The 21,488-nt window shown below is 40.9% G+C and overlaps 1 protein-coding gene across 5 annotated transcripts; it reads left to right on the plus strand.

Annotated features, from left to right (window-relative positions):
• Positions 1 to 520: 520 nt before the first annotated feature.
• Positions 521 to 21,276, plus strand: LOC111252293 (HUWE1-associated protein modifying stress responses). 5 transcript variants are annotated; one of them, XM_022809894.2, is made up of 6 exons: positions 521 to 2,251; positions 2,781 to 3,352; positions 11,662 to 11,801; positions 12,411 to 12,550; positions 13,063 to 13,211; positions 13,601 to 21,276. In XM_022809894.2, the coding sequence occupies exons 2-6, from the start codon at positions 3,175 to 3,177 to the stop codon at positions 13,879 to 13,881; spliced, it is 888 nt and encodes a 295-aa protein (XP_022665629.1). In that variant the 5' UTR covers positions 521 to 2,251; positions 2,781 to 3,174; the 3' UTR covers positions 13,882 to 21,276. The 5 variants fall into 5 exon arrangements, with proteins under 5 accessions (XP_022665629.1, XP_086848369.1, XP_086848368.1 ...); XM_086992243.1 differs by having other exon boundaries at positions 521 to 2,242; XM_086992242.1 differs by having other exon boundaries at positions 521 to 944; positions 1,237 to 3,352.
• The last annotated feature ends 212 nt before the right edge of the window (positions 21,277 to 21,488 follow it).

Genomic DNA, 21,488 nt, shown 5'->3' on the forward strand with positions numbered 1-21,488 from the left:
TTCATAAATTTCCTTTGCTTATGAAGCGAGAAATTATGAAGCTAATATGAAGTATTTTCTAGAACCTCTATTATCGTCTCAATCTCTTCTTGATTAGCCTGTTAAATAAGGCGAAGTGTTTTTATAGGTGACTCATGAAGTCGCCATTCGTCGAAACTGCCCTCACAATAATCGTCTCCTAATAGACGGAAAAATGTACATGCCACTCCGATACGTCGGTGCGGGCAACGTATGTGTGCAATTGATTTTGTTCATATAGTAAAACGCTTTTGCTGTGCTTCCTGATCAAGCAAGCAAATTCACAGATACAGCGTACTAATATATACCAACATATGGCAGAAGGTTCAGCCCAAACCTTGTGTGGCTATCATATCATTTGAAAAAATCCAGCTCGTCTTTCTCTATATCACGGAACTGGCAAAGTTTGGACCACTTTGTTCCCGTTGTGTATCTGTAGTAAGGACGTCGTCTGCTACACAAAGGGAGAGGGGTTAGTTTAGCTTTACTGTTTTCCTCTGTATATCAGATGTCTGTCTGTCTATGCTTTGGGCCTTGTCTCGATGTGTTCATTCTCTCAGTAAAATATTTTGCGAGTGTGTCTGTAAAGCCGTATGTTAGCCTTTCTCTCGGCCTACCGTTCCGGTACTCTGCTGGCTGAGTACTTATGTGCGGATGTGTCGCCGTGTGCCATGATCATCCCTAAGAGCAGTCTATATTTGCTATACTCTCGCTGCAATTGGTCCTTCCCTGTAGTGGTCGTGCTACTGCTGCTGCGAATCTGGCAGCAGCAGCATTAGTAGCAGCAGCTGCAGTGTGTGTATCGGTGTGTCTGGGTGTGTGTGTGTGTATGTGTGTGTGTGTGGTGTTTCGACGAACGCGACCAGGAGCAGCTATTGCCGCTGTAGGGAACAGTAGTCGAACGAAGTGAACTAGTCGACTTAGACGTGCGTAGTAATCAGCAGTTTTGTTAAGTTCTTTTTTGTTCCTTTACCCGCCCAGTGGATTGTACTATGGATCGCTGCTGTGCTCATCGAGTCTCTACTATTTGCTGTTTCTCGTAACTGAATGCTTCGGGTTGCGCTGGACAACAGTAACAGAAAACCCAGCAAAGCAGTGTACTACTAGTATCGATAAGAGTAGTCGCAGTAACTGTGGGATGATAGGGATGCTGTCCAGCTAAATTTTTTAACCCAGGTTGCTTCTTTTTCTTTTTTTAATTGTGTCGGTTTGACTTAGCCTGCGTCCTGTGCTGTCCGAGGAAACCTACAGTAGCCAGGAAACCTGGCTCAAGTCAAGTCAACTCGCAACTGGCAGGCCCATTACCTCTATGAATACCTTATAACAACGGCAATAGGGAATTAGCTTCACAAGCATTTCAGTGGAAGGCCAATTGGTGTATATCTCGTCTGTCCCTCGTTCGTGTCGACACGGTGTCTGGTGCATGTGGCAGACATTATTATTACATTGGTTCATACGCGGGCTCACGGTAGCTGGAGCCACGAAAGGCAGGCAGGCAGGCAGCAGCGATCAAGGCGAGCCACCTAAGCATTTAGCAACAGCGGCCTCAAATGAGCACTACGCGTATTGTGGCTTGCGATATCGTGGGCTCAGCCAACACCATCATCAAGTGCGTTGCTAACAGCGTCAGCTCATAGAGCAAGTTCGTCATCTTGTCGCCAGCAGGCAACCTAAACAGGCAGGCAAACGAGCCTTATCCATCGTCTCCACGAACGGCCGTAGAAATACTAGCAGTCTGCGATATACATAGACGCACGGTTGCAGAACGAAAAAGTAGAGACCAACACTAAGAACGCTACGAGTAGCGACAACAGCACTCTTACAAAGAGAAAGAAGTTCGTTCCTTTTATCTATTCAGCCAGAAACTACCTACGTGAAACTAAAATCAGCTGTGCTTAGGTCACTTCGTCAATATAAAGTGTATACTGAAGGTGCCAGAGAGGGGAATACAGGAAGCACTGTGTTTGGTGTCCTCTGGTGTTATTGTTGTTCCTCATTTAATCAACGTCGTATACGCTCCAACTCGCCAGATGTTTGTCTGCGTGCGTAACGTTACCACAGTCTGATGATAGTGTGAGCACCCGAATGTTGATGACCTGTGGGCACTGCAGATTCATGTGTTTTGGAACCAACGAGCTACGATAACGATGACTTGGAGTAAATGAGCAAACCAGAAAAATTCTTTGCCTGAGTCTACCTCTGAGTAAAGCTCTTATGTACATAGGTCTGTCTGGTGGGTAGCACCCAAGGAAAGAGATACGACTTGAAAAGAAGTTACTGCTACGAGAAGGGAGTTGGTCCATTATCCGGTTCACTCCACTGTGTCGTCATTCTCTCATCACCTGTGTGTGGCTCTGTGTGTGTGTGTGTGCGTGCGTGTGTGTGTGTGCGCGTGTGTGTGCATATGTGTATGTGTATATGTGTATGCATGCATGTGTGTTAATATCAAAGCAAAGTTGTCTTCACGCCTGACGCCTGGTGTGTTTGTATGAGCGGGCCTCAATTAGCGGTGGAAGTGGTAGAAGTATTGGACTGTGGTGATCTTTTTTTTGGTGGTGATGGTCGCGTTTGTGGTGGCCTGTCCTGCCATTCTACACGGCATAGAGGAACATAATTGCGCTAAGGTGGCAGTAGTGTGCTTTTGTCCTCGTGGTAACCTACTGCATCTGTGTTAGTTCGATACGGCCAATTATCGTTGGCCATCGCATGTCCGTGCCCGTCTAAACAGCAGAGAGTTCTCTTCTCTATCCTTCTTCTCTCAGGGCATTCTTCTCCTCCAGGGCGTCTTCTATCCTCAACTCTCAAAGCAGAATCAGCAGCAGCGGGAGCAGCTAAAGTTAGTAACGGTACGACTTCAGTGGGGTACATTAACTACGTAAACGAGCTACGACGGCTGTGCTCATTGACCACGGATAGTGCTTCTTCAGTGTCATCAAAAGCGAAGTTGACAGTCGTGGTGGCAGCCGGCACCTCGTTGGCTCCCGACCCGCCCACCAGTTATAGGCAATAGTGTGTTTTCAAGATCAGCGACCTTAGCCACGACCATTGCAAGTAAGCCGTAGTCGAAGCCATCGTTGTTGCGGTCGTCTGAGTGTGCTGGCGTGTTCCTGTGTTCGTGTGTTTACGGGGGGTGGCCTTCCAACCGCCGATGCCAGCATGTCGGATGGTCAGTGTGACGAATGGTTAAGCCGATGGGAGCAAGAGTGCTCAGAGGTTGTCACCGAAGCAGAGGCATCGCTCGAGGCGCAAACGACTACCGAACGGGATGCGAACGCCCAGCGCCTGTTCCTGCTTTTCCAGACCTCGGCCACCTCAGTGGCTCAGCTGTACAAAGGCAAATATTTTACGTGCGATTTATAACAGTCACGGTATATTTATAACGTCTTAGTAAAACAGTAATAGCAACGTGTCCATAGTGGTTCAGTAGTAATGTCTCATGGCGAATTTTGGTAATACGTTTCAAAAAACGTGGGTTCAAATTGAGAGCAGACAAAATTTGTTTCGTAGTGGGAATGACCCGCAGTCAGAAGCAACATTTAACAGCAAAACTAGATGTAAAACTTAGTATATTCATAGTTTTAGTAATCTTATTATGGATGTGAAATTGTGATAGCAGTAAACAGTGTTCAAATTGCCTATCCGAGTGGCCCATCAAAGGGATGTTTTGCTGATTGTTGGCGGAGGCCAGCATGTTTATCTATGAATATTTGTGCGTGTCACGCGTTTGTAAAGCAAATAACAGGTCTCAGTGCCCTTTATCGTTACATTTGTGTCGCTATGGTGGTTTGACTCTACACAGTTTGCGGCTGTTGGCATCCGGACGCCACCAGAAAGCACATATCGTGTTTCGCTTGGCCATCCATCAAAATACTGCTTGCGCGAACTCCACTGTAATCCTTCCCATGCAGCTCAAACAGCTGAGGTCAAAATTTTCCAGTAAGAGTGGCACTAACACTTCTACACTGAAAATGAAAGTGAAACCGTTGTGAGAACTTTGCACAAAGGGCAAGTCCATGTGCGATTATTGTAGATGTTATCTGTTTAAATGTGCATGGAACGTCTGCGGTATTTCACGCTTGTGTGTACGTTTCTGCAATGGCGGAAAGCCAGTTATGAAGTTATGTGTGCCTTGACCGCGAATTGTGTAGTTAGTAAGGATACACTAGAGTTTCTCTACGTTTCTTGGACTTTTTCTATTTGACGCTATTAAAAATCTCTTATTTCAAAGACATTAGCTAAACTAAAATGTTCTTATCATAGAAAGCAGCAAACTCTTGTGCATGCATAAGATTTGCATATATATATATATATATATCGAAAGCCTAGGTCTATACAAATTTAAAGAAATTCAAGCATGTCGTCCCAGATCTTTTTTTTTGCACTGGCACAGTTCCTTTCTTTATTTTAAGATAAGTACCCTTATTTTAATACTTACTCCCGAATCAAACACTGGAAATAAGCATTGCAGAAGTTTGTTTCTGAAATCCATTGAATTTTCGTTTGTCTCCCATAGATTTGGTGAGTTTCTTGCGTGAATACGTTGTTTATATAGTTGCTATATAGGGCATATTTGGAGCAATCAGCTTGAACTATTCGTTGTTCAATTAGAAATACTGTGGAGTTCTTGTCGAGATACTTGTTGTCTATTTGTAGGTCGTTATCGTCTTCGTTGGCATTGTCGCTGCGGCCAGCGCACTATCGATTTGATTGTGCGAATCCGAATATGAGCAGGAATCGTAATATCGATTTTGATTCTGTCTGAGCTAGGAATAGTGATTGTATTGTAGTCGTTATACGTAAAGCAGTTGTTGTTTGTTCTGACCATGATTCTGGGTCTGTTGTTGTTGCGGTTGAGACAATCGACCTTGGCGGGAGGCTTTCCCGGCCTTCGTTTTTGTTTTACTAGCATCAGCCGTTCCGTTGCGACGCTGGGATCCGCTCGGAGACTGTCGATGGACAAATGAACGACTGATCGGGCGTCAAACGAACGACCAGCTAGCCAGCCAGTTGGCCAGTAGAAGGTACATCACTACCGAAATGGCTCATCATTCCGTAGAACTTGACAGTATATGCTTGCTGCTACGTGTCGGCGCAATTTGGCTAAGCAATCACCTCACTGGGCTGTGCTCTGTTTAGCAGTGGTTCAGCCCTCATTCGCAAAGAAGTGATAACGCTTGCCAAATGCGCCAACAGAAACCGTTCCAGCAGTTTGAGTGGAAACAGCAACAGTACGCGCAGCAAGCAAAAGATCTAGATCCAGGGAAGTAGGCATCCAATGTGCTTGGAATCGAATATGTATATTTGTAATTACTAGTATATTTATTATATATACATGAGTGTATTTTAGAGCGCGTCCATATAGTGCACTGAAGTATTACACATATTGGTGTAATACTTGATTGACTGATGACGCCATCAACCGAGAGAATTAATTGCAGCGCAACCTAGATAAGTGGGGGGCGCCTACTTAAGAATACTAAGGACGCGAAGTGCGAACCAGTCAGCGTGTGGGTTGCTGACATGCAGTATCTATATGAATGAAGAAAAACCCTGAATACGTGTGACTAATTTTTTTTACCATTACCATATTGATACTGTAGCGTTTTTTCCCCGTGACAATGTGTAGCGTTGGAAATCGTCGACCTATATCGTGGCCTGTTTCGATTGCTTGTATATATATCTACATATATTATGAAATCCATGTAAGCTTTTCTCGATCCTACGGGGATACTACGCACTCTCGAAACGAACGGTAATAAACTCGAAAAGACTCGACGATTGTTGTAGACGAATTTCGCAGGCTTTAAAATTGAATAACTTTTGAACTAGTTGAGCTAGGTTTATAATTATTTTTCCTTTACATATCCGCTCTGGCAACTTTCGATCAGTCACAAACCTACTATGCGCGTTCTTATATGTAATGTCCATATCGATGGTTTCTCGAAGGAAATCGATAGTAGAGTGCTTGCCCACTATTTAACCCCGTAATCACGTGAACTTAGATCAGGAGAATAAGGAAAATAAAGCCAACGTGGGATATTTCTCTGCTCAATTCAAGACGTAACTGAGGTGTGCCAGCAAAGTCTGGTGTTGTCATCAGGTAATTAAGACTGCCTGTTTTCGATTGCCGTGCCAACCGCCCCTAAGTTTATTGATGATTCAAGACAGCAAGGTGTATTCATTGTTTTATTTTCGGCGAGTATCTTATAGTAGCAGATGCCCCTGATATTCATCGGAACTACTACCGTCACCTTTCGTCCGAACTTACTCGACACTGCCACTGAATTCGTATTTTCTCTAGCCAGACGCCATTCTCCCTGGCCCTTCTGCTGTTGGCAGTAAAGTTGAACTACGTTTCGCCTATTACAACGTATGCTCTAGGCAATTTTTTTTAATTAAACCTATTTTAAATTTTACGTGGAATACACCACACAGATTTCCAACTAGTTAGGAGTCAATTCACGGCAAACCTATTTTCAGTATTTATATGATAATTACATAGTGTTGGCCCACCGAGACTTTTAGCTTTACACTCTGAGTTCTGCTTTCGTGAGCAGCCTCCGTGATTGCGATAATGCGTTATTGTCTTTCTGGTTCCGATATCAAGTCACTTTCGCGCCGATCTTCAACACTCAGTCCTCGTTCTTGAAACGTTTACCTTGATCTTCGATAAATTCCCACAGTGCTATAGTCTTCAAAGAACAAAAACTTGGCCACTAAGCGTTCTTTTTAGAATTGATTTTCGAAAAACGAGTTTCTTTTATTCCAGGAGAAAGTAGTTCTTTTGAACTAATTTTTCCCGGGTAAATGTTACCGTTTTCACTTAGTTTTTAGAATACTGGATTATTTACCAACCAAATTTCGCCTGCTAGCGGCGAATTCTTGAAAAGTTCAATTGCCAAATTCGGTTGTAACAATAATCGTACTAAGCAAGAAGTGCAACATCTGTAAAATGAGCCTTGCCATCGATCATAGCTAACTTTACGCTGCTATCCCAGATAACATATCTTTAAAGAAGTGTTACTCTAATTATTTATATCAATTTATTCAAGTGGGTCCAATAATAATGTGGCTTAGATATCGACGATGCTCAAAAAATCAAAACTTAACAAAACTAGGTGGGTGGTATCTCTGTTGATAGTGAGTGATTACCCAACATCTATCTGGTAAAGCATAAACGCAGCTAGAGCACATGGGCAACTATTAAAGACACGAGAAGAGATTACGGCTTATTCAAGTAACGTGAAGAAACGAGTAATTTAGATCTTACGAGCAAACTTTTAATTGGTGTAAGTTGTGTATACGCCCAGCTCAACAATCGTTAAATGGTGGGGATTTATTTGCAGGTCTTCAGCGAAAGTAGGATAGAAAACTGGAGAGTCTTGTAAGAACGAGCTTTCGGAGGTGACGATGAATGTCACAAGCATAATATTTTACAGTAGTATGATCGTTACACGAAACAATTAAGTAGGCGAATGCGTGTAGATGTTTAACTTTTGTATTCAGTATTGGATTACAAGTGAGTAGTAGTTCAGAAGCTAAGGCTGTGCTTTTGGGCAGAATTACTTTTAAATGAATTTTACTATCGAATTCTACGTATTTTGTTTTTACAAATACATCTGCATGACTGCAAACCTTGCCCCTTCTTCTAAAAATTTTAAAATCTTCTCTTATCGGGTAGTTCCAAAGCAACTTTGCCATAAGGACAGCCAGTTTTGCACGTTGTTGCCATTCAGCTTAGCTCGTAAAATTCAAACTGTTGTGGTACATGTTATTTCAGTTGACTTGGGACTGACGTAAATCGACCGATTTTCCATTTAGTTTCTTTACTTTTGCAAGCATTATTATTGTATAAGTTTATTGCAGTAGGTGTTGAGTAAAGCAATGGTGTTTTATTTCAGTGCGGCCTTGCTGATCAATTTAGATGAGCCTTTGAAGGTATCATTCATGCAATGCAGCCTCGCTGATATAAAAAAATTAGCAGATCAGCAATAGTTAATAATGAAGAACGTGAAAGCTGAGGAAAAGCAGATTTGAATATCTTCTTACGCTATATATATATAGGGATTAAAGCCCATATAGATCGAACGGCTGTGGGACTTAGGTTCACTAAAAGATCTCTGAAATACACTAAAATTTACCCCGTTTCACCATTTTAAAATGTCGAAGACAAACTGTACGTAAAGAAAGTTTACAGTAATGAAACAGTGGTAAGCGTGGTGCTGAACTAAAACGCGCTGTTTTGCATCCCCGTCAGCATGTTTTAATGGGTAATATGAAAAACCGAAATAGAAATATAAAAAAAAAAGTTTAAAAATCGGTAAAAAACGCTAAGCATTGTTCATACTGCTATAATATTAAGTAATTTAGTTAATGAATACCACTTTTTTTTGCTAGGGAAGAATATTTGCGTCTTATTCATGTGACGCAAACATTTAGGGGCAATAGAGTCCAGTGAACTACGTGGTGGGATTGGAAAATCTTTTGCACGAGAGCTCATCTACTTTGTCTCTCAGATAAAGCGCAACAGCGATAAATTTTTTAAGTAGGCCATTGTCTGCTGGTGTTCGTGCTAAGTTTTTGTCGAAATACTTTCGCTAAAGGTCGAAAATAAAACTTACCGATTGATGCGCACTGCTAAAAGCAAGCATTGAATCATGAGTATATCAATTTTCCACCACACTGCGGGCGATAGCGTGTCATCAATCCCTTACAATGGGTCGCGTTCGTAGTCGTTAGTCTGAGCGTGGGTGCCAAGATTGCAAATACTTCTGGTACGCTAAGGTCTATGGTTTAACCGAAAAGTAAGCCGGAGCCTAACCTGTTTGGTAGGCAGATCATTTCTTCGATCGCGACGATCAAGCAAAGGTTGTTGAAAACAAATGCATCAGCACACTTGTTCGTTGTTGATGTAAATATTGCCAATCACTGCTCGTCAGGAATACGTTCAATCGTAGCCAACAGGTTCTATACTTACGAGCCAGTTTCTGAGGAGTAAGAAAGTATATATGACAAAGTACCAAGAATTTCATTTCAATTTTGTTTTTTTGTGCAGTATCGGTATTAGTGAATTTAGAACTTAATTGACCACACTCCAAACGTTCGCTGTCTATGTTCTCAGCTTGCAGTCGATATGAGCTGCTTTGCTATTAACAGTTGATTCCCGGATAGTTTGTTAGCCGTACACGGTCCAAGTATAAATTTAATTTCCTTTAGTACGTGTTTTGATTTTGACAACATGTCTTGGATTCGCTATATCTTTCCGATCGCTCCACGCTGCATCTAACGAAGCCGCCAATCTCTATTATGACTACAGATTTGCCTTTATATGGGTATACAGACTGGGAAATTTTCCAAGCACTTTCTGCCTTGAAGGTATGATCTGATATCGCGATATGAAATTTTTCATAATTAATGTTTCTTGAAACTGTGAGCAACTCTTGGGCGAAAAGTAGTTTACTTTTTCTCGGCGCTGCATGTCGCTAATTCGTGATGTAATGGCTTTAAGTGGTTATTGCAGAAGTTCAGCATGCCCTTGCGTCAACGCGGACGCATACATTACCGAGAACGTTTCCATGATTGATTTTCGCTTATGGTTTTTGCATTTCATCGATTGTTGGCTAAGAAGGGGATTAAATTGTACACACTATGTTGATGGTCTCTACAACTAAACTAGTTAAACCTTGTAACATTCCTTCTTATTAGCTGTCCTAGAATATCCTCATAGAGCGGCATCCAGTAGTATATATTTCCTGGGTAAAACACCTGTTAGTTTGTAAGGCATTATTTAGTGCTATTGGAAATATGCTTCGTGTTATTGATGAACTTTCTGAGATAGGCGTATGCAAGTATGTTGTACCAAAAATTTTGTAAATATGCGGACGTTTATGACTAAGTCTTTAGGTACCATTTGTTGACTTGGTTTCTTTCCCTGTAGGAAGGGCGGAAAAGCCATGTCGATATATTTTTTGGCGATCGCATGTTATGCTCTAAAATATAAGCTAATAAGGCGAAAAATAAAAAAGTGTAGTTGTTGTGAAATACTTTGCGGGGAACAACACCATGAACAAAACACCGGAATCGCAGTTTTAAAGAGATGTAAGTTTTTGTACTGTTTTTGTCATGTACTAATATGAAAAAGATACATCTACTAGATAGAGGACTGTGGCTTTGAAGCGCTACCAACTATATTTCGCTTAGTCGCATATAATTCATGACAATGTAGAGCCCACTTTAGTCACTTCACATTCCTACACTAAAGATCGATGAGCATCATCTCGTAAAAATATCCTAATTATTGGCAGTCTATGTTGAATAAGGGTGTTTGTGTGTAGAGAAAGAATGTGATATATTGGTAAAAAATGAAAAATAATAAGAACATAAAAAATTAATTTTCCTTGTAGATTTGCCCAAAGAACTGAAAACAGAGCTAGTCTCCACTGGACAGACGTTTTCACAACACATTTTCAGTATTATAGCTATATCTTCGCTATAGCTATATAGCTTTATATACAATTTGGCAAAAGGATCTTTCCGCTGCATTTCCTGTTTATCCATATTGCTCTTAATCGCTTAAGAAAAATTCAAATCCTACCTTTCTAAATACCCTCAATCCGATTATGTACTTCTACGATCTAGACAGGAATGGTCGACGTTGACATCCCTCTAGTAGTCAGGGTGTATTGAACTTTAGGGTAATCAATAGCGATGCTGCCTAGCGGCATTATTTGGGCTGTTCTCTTTATCATAAGTTACTTATGCGCTGTCATTAGTAAGGTAGCTGGCAAAACGCTTAGTGATTCGTGTCCCCACTTGTGTTTAGAAACAGCTTCGCCATTTGCCGGAAACAGCTTTAAAAGTCCAATTTGCTCGTCTGTCAATCTATTGGTTGAATTGTCGTTGCTCTCCAAGTGATGCTTGAAGTTCGGGGAAACGGGTAGCATTCAAGATGCGGTAATAAACCTCAGTCACTGACGAAGTAGGTAGATATTCGTTGAGGGAAGCAAGTCTTCTTTTCGCATTTCTTTGCAGGCTGATCCAGATCTTGCTTTGCGATAGTTTTCATGTATATTCCCTATAGCGCTCAGCGTAAATGTTCTTCTGAATATATATGCCAAGCTGCAATTTCTTTAATTTTTTTTTATTTTTACTCGTTGTAGTTATTTCGGTTTATGGCCCCTAATAATTTATTTGTTGATTGAGACCCTTGCGATATGCCAAGATAGCACAGTTCCTCTGTTAAAACGAAGTATCCCACACGTTCGTTTTTGTTCTTTTTTGATCGCGGACGCGTTCAATTGGCTCTTTTGCAATGATCCTATAACTAAAAATGAGAATAAAGTTATAGTACATAAAAGTAAGAAACGTAGAGTATTAGTCGAATGATTTTCACTATGAAGAAAATCGGAGCTCTACTAGTATTCGTCTGTGGAGTTCTTCAAGAGATTTCTACGCGCAGATGTACGCGTTTTTAGTATTAGGCAAAAATGTAGTGGAGATAATTTTATCCTGTAGGTGCATTTCATATACAAGTGCATTTTTCACCTTGAAAGTATGTTCAAAAGTTGTGTCTCTACTTGGTTTATACTGTATTCAGAAATTCTTAGGAAAATGTGTTTTATGTTGTTGCGGTCTCTGTTATAGAATGTCAAAACGGCGTGCGACTGTGGACATCGTTCCAGAATGCTGCGTCAGCCGTTACCACCCTGTATAAAGAATGCGTCGAATTACAGAAACGGCAACAGGAGCTTTCGGTACAATTTGGAGTTCATCGCAGAAACAAGGTAATCATCAATATGGAGGATATCGACTAGCATGGAAACGGAATTTATTTCTGTCGCTGGTTCTTTATAGGTGTTGGTTAACATTTTGCCATATATTTTCAGGTTCCTTCACACTATGTGACTATGTATGAACTATATGTGACTCAAAACTTTGGAATCTTTCGTGTAGGAGTGCATATATTAATTGATTCTATTATTATTATTAATAAAACCGCAGAAATCGACTATAGTATTATCATTATTCATTTAATTATTGGACTGAACCGTCATTGTGAGTGTGTGTGTGGACGAGCACTGGTAGTACTTTTTTTTTTTTAGAAAAGCCTTAGAGCAAGGCTCTGTAACTTCAGATAGCTTGTCTTAAATAATAGTGATAATGATTCCCCGGGTATTTCGAGGCGCAGGCAGGTCGAGACTATAACCAACAATAATAATAATGATGGTTCTTAAATATGAGATGAAAATGGCGCTCGACTTTGCACTTTTATATGTACCTCATATTACTCTCAATTATAAGTTAAATTATTACTCCTCTTCTGTGTCCAATGAGCTGCCGGATTCTGTTGCTCTTCGTAACACATTCATGCTATTTGGTAATACCTCCTGCAGGATGTGCTTGCTTGGGCACATAAACGGAAGCGGAGTATTCGACGTGAAGATCTGATCAGCTTTCTTTCCGGCCGCAATCCTCGAATGTCGCCTCCTAGCCAAGGGTCGCGGTCATCCGGACAATGGGGATCGCCTCGCAGGTTCGTGCTAGACCTGATATATGTATATGATACATATATAGCTGGAGCTGCTATCAGTACAATAATGTCAAAAAGCTGAAATTAATTAAATTTTTTTATAGAAAATAAGCGAAGCTAGTGAACTCCTACGTGCTCCATGGTCGAACACATACGATGCTAACTGTTAGGCTAGACACCGTAGTAGAAATGGATAGGTTTTTCATGAATTATGCAGCGAATATTTTTCCTAGTGGACGTATCGTTCTGTTTCGAAAGAATGTACGATCCGCCGCGGTGAGAGATCCACCCGAGCCGACGGCAATGCTGCGACTTGAGCGGAGGAATACCAGCAACATTCATCATTTCCTTAAGAAAACTAGGAAGGAAAAGAATGTTTAGAAGCAATACATTAAAAAATGTCTATTGTATTGGTGTGTACTCCTAGAAACTCTACTTCTTACCTGTTAGTGTCAATACAACATTACCGTATGAATGATAATAACTCGCTGATTTGTGCTACGATGTTATTTAAGATTTGACGTTCAGCGAGGCTTAACGCGGCTCAGTCTAGGTGCTGGAGGTACCTCGGCCGAAAGTCCTGTAGCGGGCTTAACTGGAGCTGCATCGGGCCTAGTTGAGGACGACGATTTAGGAACGTTCCGACAGGCGTTAGCATTTTCGGGTGAGTAAGCAATTTACAAATCGCCTTCGCCCTATAACCCATTGCTGGTTGTTGTTTGAGCTTCTGTGCGTAGGTAAAACGTTATCCAGAGAAGAATTTATCGAATTCGTCAGAGGATTAGACTGATGGTGATGTATCGCTAGTATAATGTCAATATTAAGCTGTTGTAAAAAGATTTTCATTGTAAAACGCATTTCGAAGTTCGATCATATATATTATCTAAATGTCGCATAATTGAAGTTAAAAAAACTGTTTCAAGAGTTACGTTAGTTATTACCGTTAGGCTTTCCATCAGAAAGTCTAGTTGAACTGTTGCATTGTTCATCGACACGAAAATCTAACCGAATCCCATTGTTTTGTTTGCTGATTGCAAAATCTACAAATCAAAGCTATCACCGTTGGCGCTAGCTCCGGTGGACACCATTCGTCCCCACGAGTTTCGAAAACAGCCGAACTCAGCCATTTTATTACAGAGGAGTTCGCTCGACACGGTCGTAAGAGGCCTCTGCCCGTGGCCTCTCTTCACCACGCCAGCCATTCAATGCCTGCTACTGTGGTAACGAATTCCACGATGCAGTCCGATGACGTAATACACCACCGTTCGGGCGCCAGCATAGAAGATGATGTAATAATGGGCAGTCCGCAGCATAAGCGGTCAAAGTATCTCTAAAGCGTTCATGAAAATGTCGTCGGGCTATGTTGTCGTCGGCATCCGAACAAATCGGTGAACGGAACGACGAACGGCCAGAAAAGAGCTACATTGTCAACATATACGCGAAAACATGACACTATTATGATATATAATGGTGATGGAGAGGAAGAAAAGATAATCGGAACCAAAACGAGAATACGGTGAAAACAAGGACAACAAAAGGAAGGTCGCAGGCAAAACAAGACAACAAGCAAAAACTGCCAGGAACGCCTACCAACATAAATCGTCCCTTTATCCGTGCGTCTTATACATATATATGTACATGCATTCAGAAATAGTGCATCACAACATACGGGGCATCCGAGGATGCCGATTATGACGTTGGCACTATGTTATTTTTTTGACAACAGAACAAACCAACGTGCATATTTACTGATAAAAATAAGCTAAGGAAAAGTAAATATATAAGTATAATTCTAAGGAAAATGTATGGACTGTGAGCTGCGAACATGAAGACGAAAGCTCTCTGCCGTGCCGGTGTGCGATGAATGTTTGTTTTCTTGCTGGAGAAATAAGGACAAATAAGGCAACAACAATAACTACGTAATAGCGAAACTACAGCCTCTCACATCTGTAGGTCCTTGTGCCGTGTTTGAACAAAAAAACAAAAACGTAATGATGATAGCCATTATCTTCCATTACCCAACAGGCCACTCTTACCCCATGGTGATTCTGTGGGCCTCCGTCTCCGTGATTATGCTATATGTACATAAACGTGATTATTGCTCTGATTATGATTAGTATCAGTGTTATAAAAAAAAGTTTTGCTGCGCGATTGTATTTTGCTGCGTGTACATAAAAACAGACCCCAACACCCAATACCCAATTAGACCTTATGAACTGTGGGCGCGGTTGACGAAAGTGAACAGCGTAAAATCAGGAGCGCGGGATCGCTATGGTCGAATCGATAGTCTGACGTGGGCCAAAATAGAGGAAGCTTGAGCAGCTGATATAATTACTTGGTTAAGTTGTCCTGAGAGGAACGCCACGAGCGGTCATTCGTTGTCATCGATCGTTTCGTTCCGCCATGTTACGATTTTCTTAACCCCACACTCTGATTCGTATTAGTTAGCAAGTTAGCAGTCTGTGACAAACAAATGATTTTATGTCATGGGCATGGAAGAAACGAGCATGGAGTAAAACAGTGGAGATATGAAAATACAGGGCATTTGTTCATCCACTCAATGATTTGAGTTGGAGGTAAATTAAATTTGTTTGTATCCGCACTCTCACCTCTAACCTTTGACACTTTGAAAGCTTTTACTTGGTCTGACACCGGCTGTCTAATAAAGCGTTGTGTTTTGTTTTCATAACCTCAGCTACCGTGGTATGACAGCTAGGGAGATGCAACGGGAAGGCGTAGCATATAAACGAATTCTGCCGCTTTCGCAGGGTAAAATAACAAGAGCTTTTATAGTTGATGGATTGCCATTGGCCCAAACACAAGATGTTCATCTGTCTATTGTGACACCATTTATAATTAATAACAACGTAGTACTAGAAAGAGCCAAGATGGTGATGATAAAAAAAAGCGCAATATCATATATGCATATACATTAGGTTAAACTGCTTTTCGGCATGATTTTTCTCTGCTACGCGTACTGCCAGGATGGACAGGACGACTGAGTGCAGACCGTACTTCGATGTAACGGGTGGGCAGGTGAGTCAATCAGGGTACGTTAATGTCGATGTACTTCATAACATAATCAAGGAGCACAGGCAGATTAAACAGGACGCAAAATTGCCTTGTGTAACTAATCCCAAACACGGCTATCCCCCGAAAGGGACTCTGATCGTCGCAAAAAAATCAACAACAGACAGATAATTCTGCTATGATTTGCCTCCCGCTATTCAACTCCGCCATTGTCCAAAACCAGTCTTTATCTTTCATCCGCAATTCACATTTGTGTCATCGAACATATTTGTTTCAGAGAACACAGGATAGCGGTTAAAATACCATTCATTCATAATTGATCATTGAAAAAAAGGCTGTACTTCTTTGTACTGAAAGAATGTATGCAGATGAACCGTGGAGCTCTAGCCCGCAGTCAGTCCCATCTAGGCGATGTGATGTTTACGACGGATTTGACACTTTTGTGTGGTTTTTGAAATGTTGAATTGACTTCTAAAAATGGTCGATCGAAACTGAGGTAGCATGAATTAAATTGAACTATGTCTGGAATAAAATCAAATAGGTGTAATAGTAAGGACGATCGCGATAGCTGTAGTATCCTAGATAGCGCTTCATTTTTGTATCAAAGGCCACGATCAAAGGCCGTTGAAAACGCACAGACACGAAGAGGTACGGTTTTTGTACGGGCCAAATTTAGCGAGCAGCAGTAGCAGAAGCCAGAAAAATAGAAGCCTTTGACTGTCAATTGTTTAAGTATGATAGCCTCCGGCTAGAAAATACTCAAATAAATATGCGAATTTGAAATTGTTTACCACAAACGGTGAACCCAGTCTTTCAATGCCAGTAAACCGTCGATAAAAACGCTTGGAATGAAATAGGTTGTCCAAGCACCGGCCAACACGCGTGTTATCGAGTTAATTGCCTGCACAAAACGGTGGAAATTTTTGTCTTTCAGTCGATATCATCTCTGTCTCGAACAAAAAAAAAGCCTATTTATCAGATTTGCCCTTACGAGTGGATTGTTGCTGCTGCTGCTGCTGGCGGCTTAATTGAAGTTCGTATGAGATCCTCTCTTCGCTCAACGGGGTCAACGGGACAGACCGATTACGGTGGGAACACGAGATATGGAGACAACTTAGGCAGAGACGGTGAACCGACAAGTGAATGGAGAAGATGGAGTGAGTTTGTTTGAACAGACGGTGGCGGTGCATAGCGTTTCAATGACTAATTATTGAATACAATAACAATATACCAATAATAATAATAGCAATGGTAGCTGTATAGGACCGACCAGTAAATGGTCAACTGTGATCATTATGTGAAGTGGCGGCAGACAATAAGTGTAATGACGGTTATCATATGATGATGTTGATATAATAACCATAAAACGATATGGCGGATGCACTGTGAATACGCACAGACATCCGATCACGATGCTTTGGGCTTGCTCCTCATGGCTTCGAGCGATAAGCCTGGCAGAACTGAGCATCAAACGCGTACGTCATCGCACAATATGGAAAACGGTGCGATGGTAACGTAACTCTATCTTGGACGCAGTGCTAAGCTGTGATTCGGAGGTTGGTCTAAGATGGAGGACCAGCGTGATAGACTGATGGTGACGGAGGGGAACTGAGATAAAGCGGGTGATCATCAAGAAAATGGATTAGGAAAAAAGGCAGAAAAACACGTTACGAAGTAATCGATGATTCGATTTGGCTTCAGAACGTTCTCACAGTGGCATTTGCCTTCGGTCATTTAAGTAGTTTTGTTAATAATGTGCGTCATTTGAAAATGTGAGTATGGCAATGCGAACGATCGACCGACTGACTCTGGGATTGATAAGTTAAGATACAATACTGAGTTTTCGTTGCGCACGACGGGCAGTTAGAAGCAACCAGGGCTGGACGAATGTATACCAGTGTCGTACTATTACTAATTAGATTATGATAATGATCATGCTTATTATTGCCGTTTTGAGCAAACACCGCTAGATCAGCGTTTGTTTTTATAATTTTTTTCGAATTTATGCCGTACTAATAGTAATGATATATCATTGTAATCAGTTATGTGCATTGGAAGGGAGCTTGCAGACAGTTTGATTTTGGGACAGAGGCAAACGCACGAATAATCGCGTCTCGGTTTGTTTCGCCAACCCCTTGATGAGCGGCAACGTTCCCATTCGTGATTAGCTGACTAGCTAATGGCCTCGTTTAGCAGTCCTATCGTTTTCTTCACTGCAGAAACAAGTTATCGTTAAAACTAGCAAACGTCGGAGCTTTTTTCCGAATCCGCGTATATGATTAGCTGGCAAGTCTATACCCCATGTGTCGAGCCATAAATCGGGAATGTTACAGTTTTTGTTCAGCTAAATAAACGCTGATAGAGGAAGATGGCACAGTGAAGCTAGCGCCGCCATTACTTGAATTTTAATGGAAAAATACACTTCTTCACCATGATAAAACCATAGTTCCAGTAACCAGGAAAAAACTAAGCTAAAATAATAATGAGAAGAAAGCTTACAGGCTTACTTATGGCTCATCTATGTATAATTTAAATAAGATTTGTATTGATCTCGTCATGAAGAGTAGTCGACACAACCATGGGACAATAGATTAATTATTCGACTAACTATAATTATAGCTAGACACAGCTTTCCTTTGTGTTTCTCGAAAGTTCATTACGCTCGAACTTCGTTTTACTTACCCCACGCACATTACCCGTTGTGTGTTCGATTACCATTTTTTAACAATCATCAAGGGTTAAGCTATAGTTGAGCTTGCTTAATTCGTTTTTTGCGTTAACGATCTATCGAGGGACTTTGTAGTGGTAGCAGCTGCTACTAAATCATTAGTTATGTCAGTCTATCTTGACACGAATTGTATTGATTATATAAAGCAGAAATTATTAGTTAGAATTGGGTTTGTTTCTGCGTCTTGCGACGGTATGCGTTAGGTAATACGTAGAACTGGAAATTCGTCCGTATTACGAACCTACAGTACGCTACCCCGTGGGAACCGTATGCCCCCATTTCATAATTTAGTGAGGGTGCATCTGAAGTAGCAATCGCAAAAATGTTCTTCTTATCACTGGCCTTGCTATGCTACGCTACGCTACTGCTTCTGGCTGAAGTAAGCCTAGTATATAGCAACGCAATGATCCGGACGAAAGGAACTATGCGTGAAACAATTTTTTGGAGCAATTATGTAACCCTGCATTGACTATTTGAGGTAGAGTTTCATTGTCGATTTTTAACAAAGCAGTCGCTGACGTAACGCTACTCGATGAGCAAAGCGTTTATAGACACGTTCCCAGAATATGTATTTGAAGTATTGTTAAAAACGGAAGACAGCAGTTCACGGTTACCGTAACAAATGGTTAGTTAACATTACCATGGATATTATCATCGGATATCGGCTACTGAGCAGATACATTCTATTAGAGTCTCAAGCTTTCAGAAACCTTCTTAGTGATACTTGGTTAAAGCTAGTACAAGGTGTCGAGTCATTTTTCTAAAAAATTCACTTATTTCAAAGAAGTACTTGGCATTGATCTATCCAAATATAGATCATTTTTCGTGCTAGACCAATGTACTCGCAATTCGTAATGTATCAATTTAAAGTTGTCCATTAGATCTGCTGATGATGCGTATCGTAATAAAGTCTAGCTTAGCAAAGTCGCTCTAAAGGACGAAACATAATGGCTGACACTATGTTCTCTGGGTCCACAGACTGTGTTATGCCTTACGTACGACTTGTGCTGCCGATCTCGATTGCATGCTTGTCACCACCTCCAATCACACCGTCTAAACGCTGAAATTGACCCGCATGGTATACGACTGAGATCCAATAAGAAAGCAAAATGAGGGAACGGTTAGCGACATATTAAATGGTACATAAGCAGTCGTTTATATATTTGTATATGAAGTAGTACAATGATGATGCTGACGTGCAGTGATGATATGAAGCTCTACATGAATGTCTATTTGTGGTAGTTGTACTCAAGTGAACACTTACATTCGAGCTGTAAGGACACGGATATTTCCGTTTCTGCGCTGTCGTTGGCGAGCAGAAGAAGCGTAGACATTACTCATCAAGAAGGCAAATGGTCATTAAGATGATTGCACTTTGTAGCAATACCCGTGGCCGCCGACAACATTAGCAGCAACAACGAACCAATACAACAATGACATTCGTAGCAACAATATAAATGCAATAATCAGTGGGGAGAAAGCATACGTGGAATGACTTTGTGCGTGTGCGGAAGGTAAATACAGAAAAAAAAAAACAAGCAATGACAAGCAGAAAAAATTAGCTAAATAAATAATGGCGACAGGTTCGGTTCGTTCAAAAATACACGAGGCAATTAATAGTTCATCAAACGAGTTGAGGACGAAGACCGGAACTTTGCCATGGCAGCAACAACAGGAATAACCTGAATACGATGATGGTAATATTCAAACAGGAATAACACCAGCAACAAAATGTGACGAAGAGGATCGTGTAAATATAGTTACAAATGAAAATAAATATAGTTATAAATAAAAAAAAAATAATAAAAATAACGTGCGAACTACACGAAACATAGGGGCGACCGCAAGAAGTGTAGCGGTAACGATGATCATAGTGGTAATATCCAACTCAACTGCTGTCGAAGATGGCTGTTCGGGCCGTGCGCAGGCTTAGACATTGCAGGTAAATATCTGATGTTTGAAGCTAAAATGACACAGTTGTACTCCTAGTTACAAGCAGCAATAGACAGTGTCAAAAAAATTGCCAGTTAAGCGTGTCAGGTACGAGTTGGTGAACAATCAAGCAATTATCTCATTATTTATGAGCACCTACTAGCACAGCATATTTCGTTGTAGCTAAGAGCACTGTACCTTTTTTTCTTGCGGCTTGTTACAATGCTCTCATAACGCTAAAAGACGTGTTACTTAAGGCCCTGGTAGAATTCGTTCCCCATAGCTAGCGAAAATGAGATTGTTAATGCTTTGCTTGATAATGGTCATCGACAGTGATCATTTGAATTGACTTCAACGCTGTCCTCTGCACACTTAACTGCGTAGAGTAAGAGATATATCTTAGTCTACGCAGTTAAGTGTGCAGGTTACGAGTGAGGACAGTTATTATATATATATATAATATTGATTCCAGCAGCTACTATCATATGAGTGTAACGATAATGTGATTGTATAGTGTTTTTTTTGTTGCCCAAAAAGCAATGTCCCATTTTCGTCTAGAATGTTGTGCTTGCCATGAGTAGCCATCCTATCTCGAAGCAATTTTGAGGTACTTGTAGCAGATCTTAAAAAAACAACTCGAGCATTTATTAAAAATGCGCTTGCTTGGGTTAATCAGTTAATAATGATAACCTGAAAGTCCCGTAAAATTTATGAACGCAAGAGAGCTACGTTCGAAGTTAGCATCATCTATTGTGTCAAACACGTTTTCCCTTGACCAAAATTATACTTTGTGCAGATCTTGCTTTTCTACGTAACCATGAAGTTCGATGTTTCAAGAAATTACAGTAAATAGTCGCAATCGTGATGTGGCACAACATCAAAAAGGACGGATGTCCTAGAAGCATTGATATATAAATCATTTGCCTTAAATCTCTCGCAGCCCGCGCTAGCCCGACGGCATCTATGCAAATGTAAATAATGATGATGATAATAATAATAATAATGATGGTAATAAACTGTTGTCTGCATTGATACAATATTCATGTCTATTTCTTGAATGTTATGTGTTTACGTCAAATATACGTAAGCAGACAGGGAGAAGGCACTGGCAGTTTTTTTCATACAGGACAAAAAGGGAAGACGCATGGATTGATCTTCGGGAACATAAATCACGTTGCCGCACATTGGAAGACCATAAACATGAAGTCATGCTAAAGTACATCAAATCCTATTTGAAGTTATTTCCTTTTT

The sequence above is a fragment of the Varroa destructor genome, unplaced genomic scaffold, assembly GCF_002443255.2.
Source record: "Varroa destructor unplaced genomic scaffold, Vdes_3.0 BEIS01000006.1, whole genome shotgun sequence".
NCBI classification, from domain to species: Eukaryota; Metazoa; Arthropoda; class Arachnida; order Mesostigmata; family Varroidae; genus Varroa; species Varroa destructor.

Bases quoted from the DNA above. Each gene is read 5' to 3' on its own strand.
- LOC111252293 (XM_022809893.2), top strand. From the start codon at position 3,175: ATGTCGGATGGTCAGTGTGACGAATGGTTAAGCCGATGGGAGCAAGAG. The intron at 11,802-12,410 runs GTAATCATCAAT...TACCTCCTGCAG, and splicing joins GAGTTCATCGCAGAAACAAG to GATGTGCTTGCTTGGGCACA. The intron at 13,212-13,600 runs GTGAGTAAGCAA...TACAAATCAAAG, and splicing joins ACAGGCGTTAGCATTTTCGG to CTATCACCGTTGGCGCTAGC.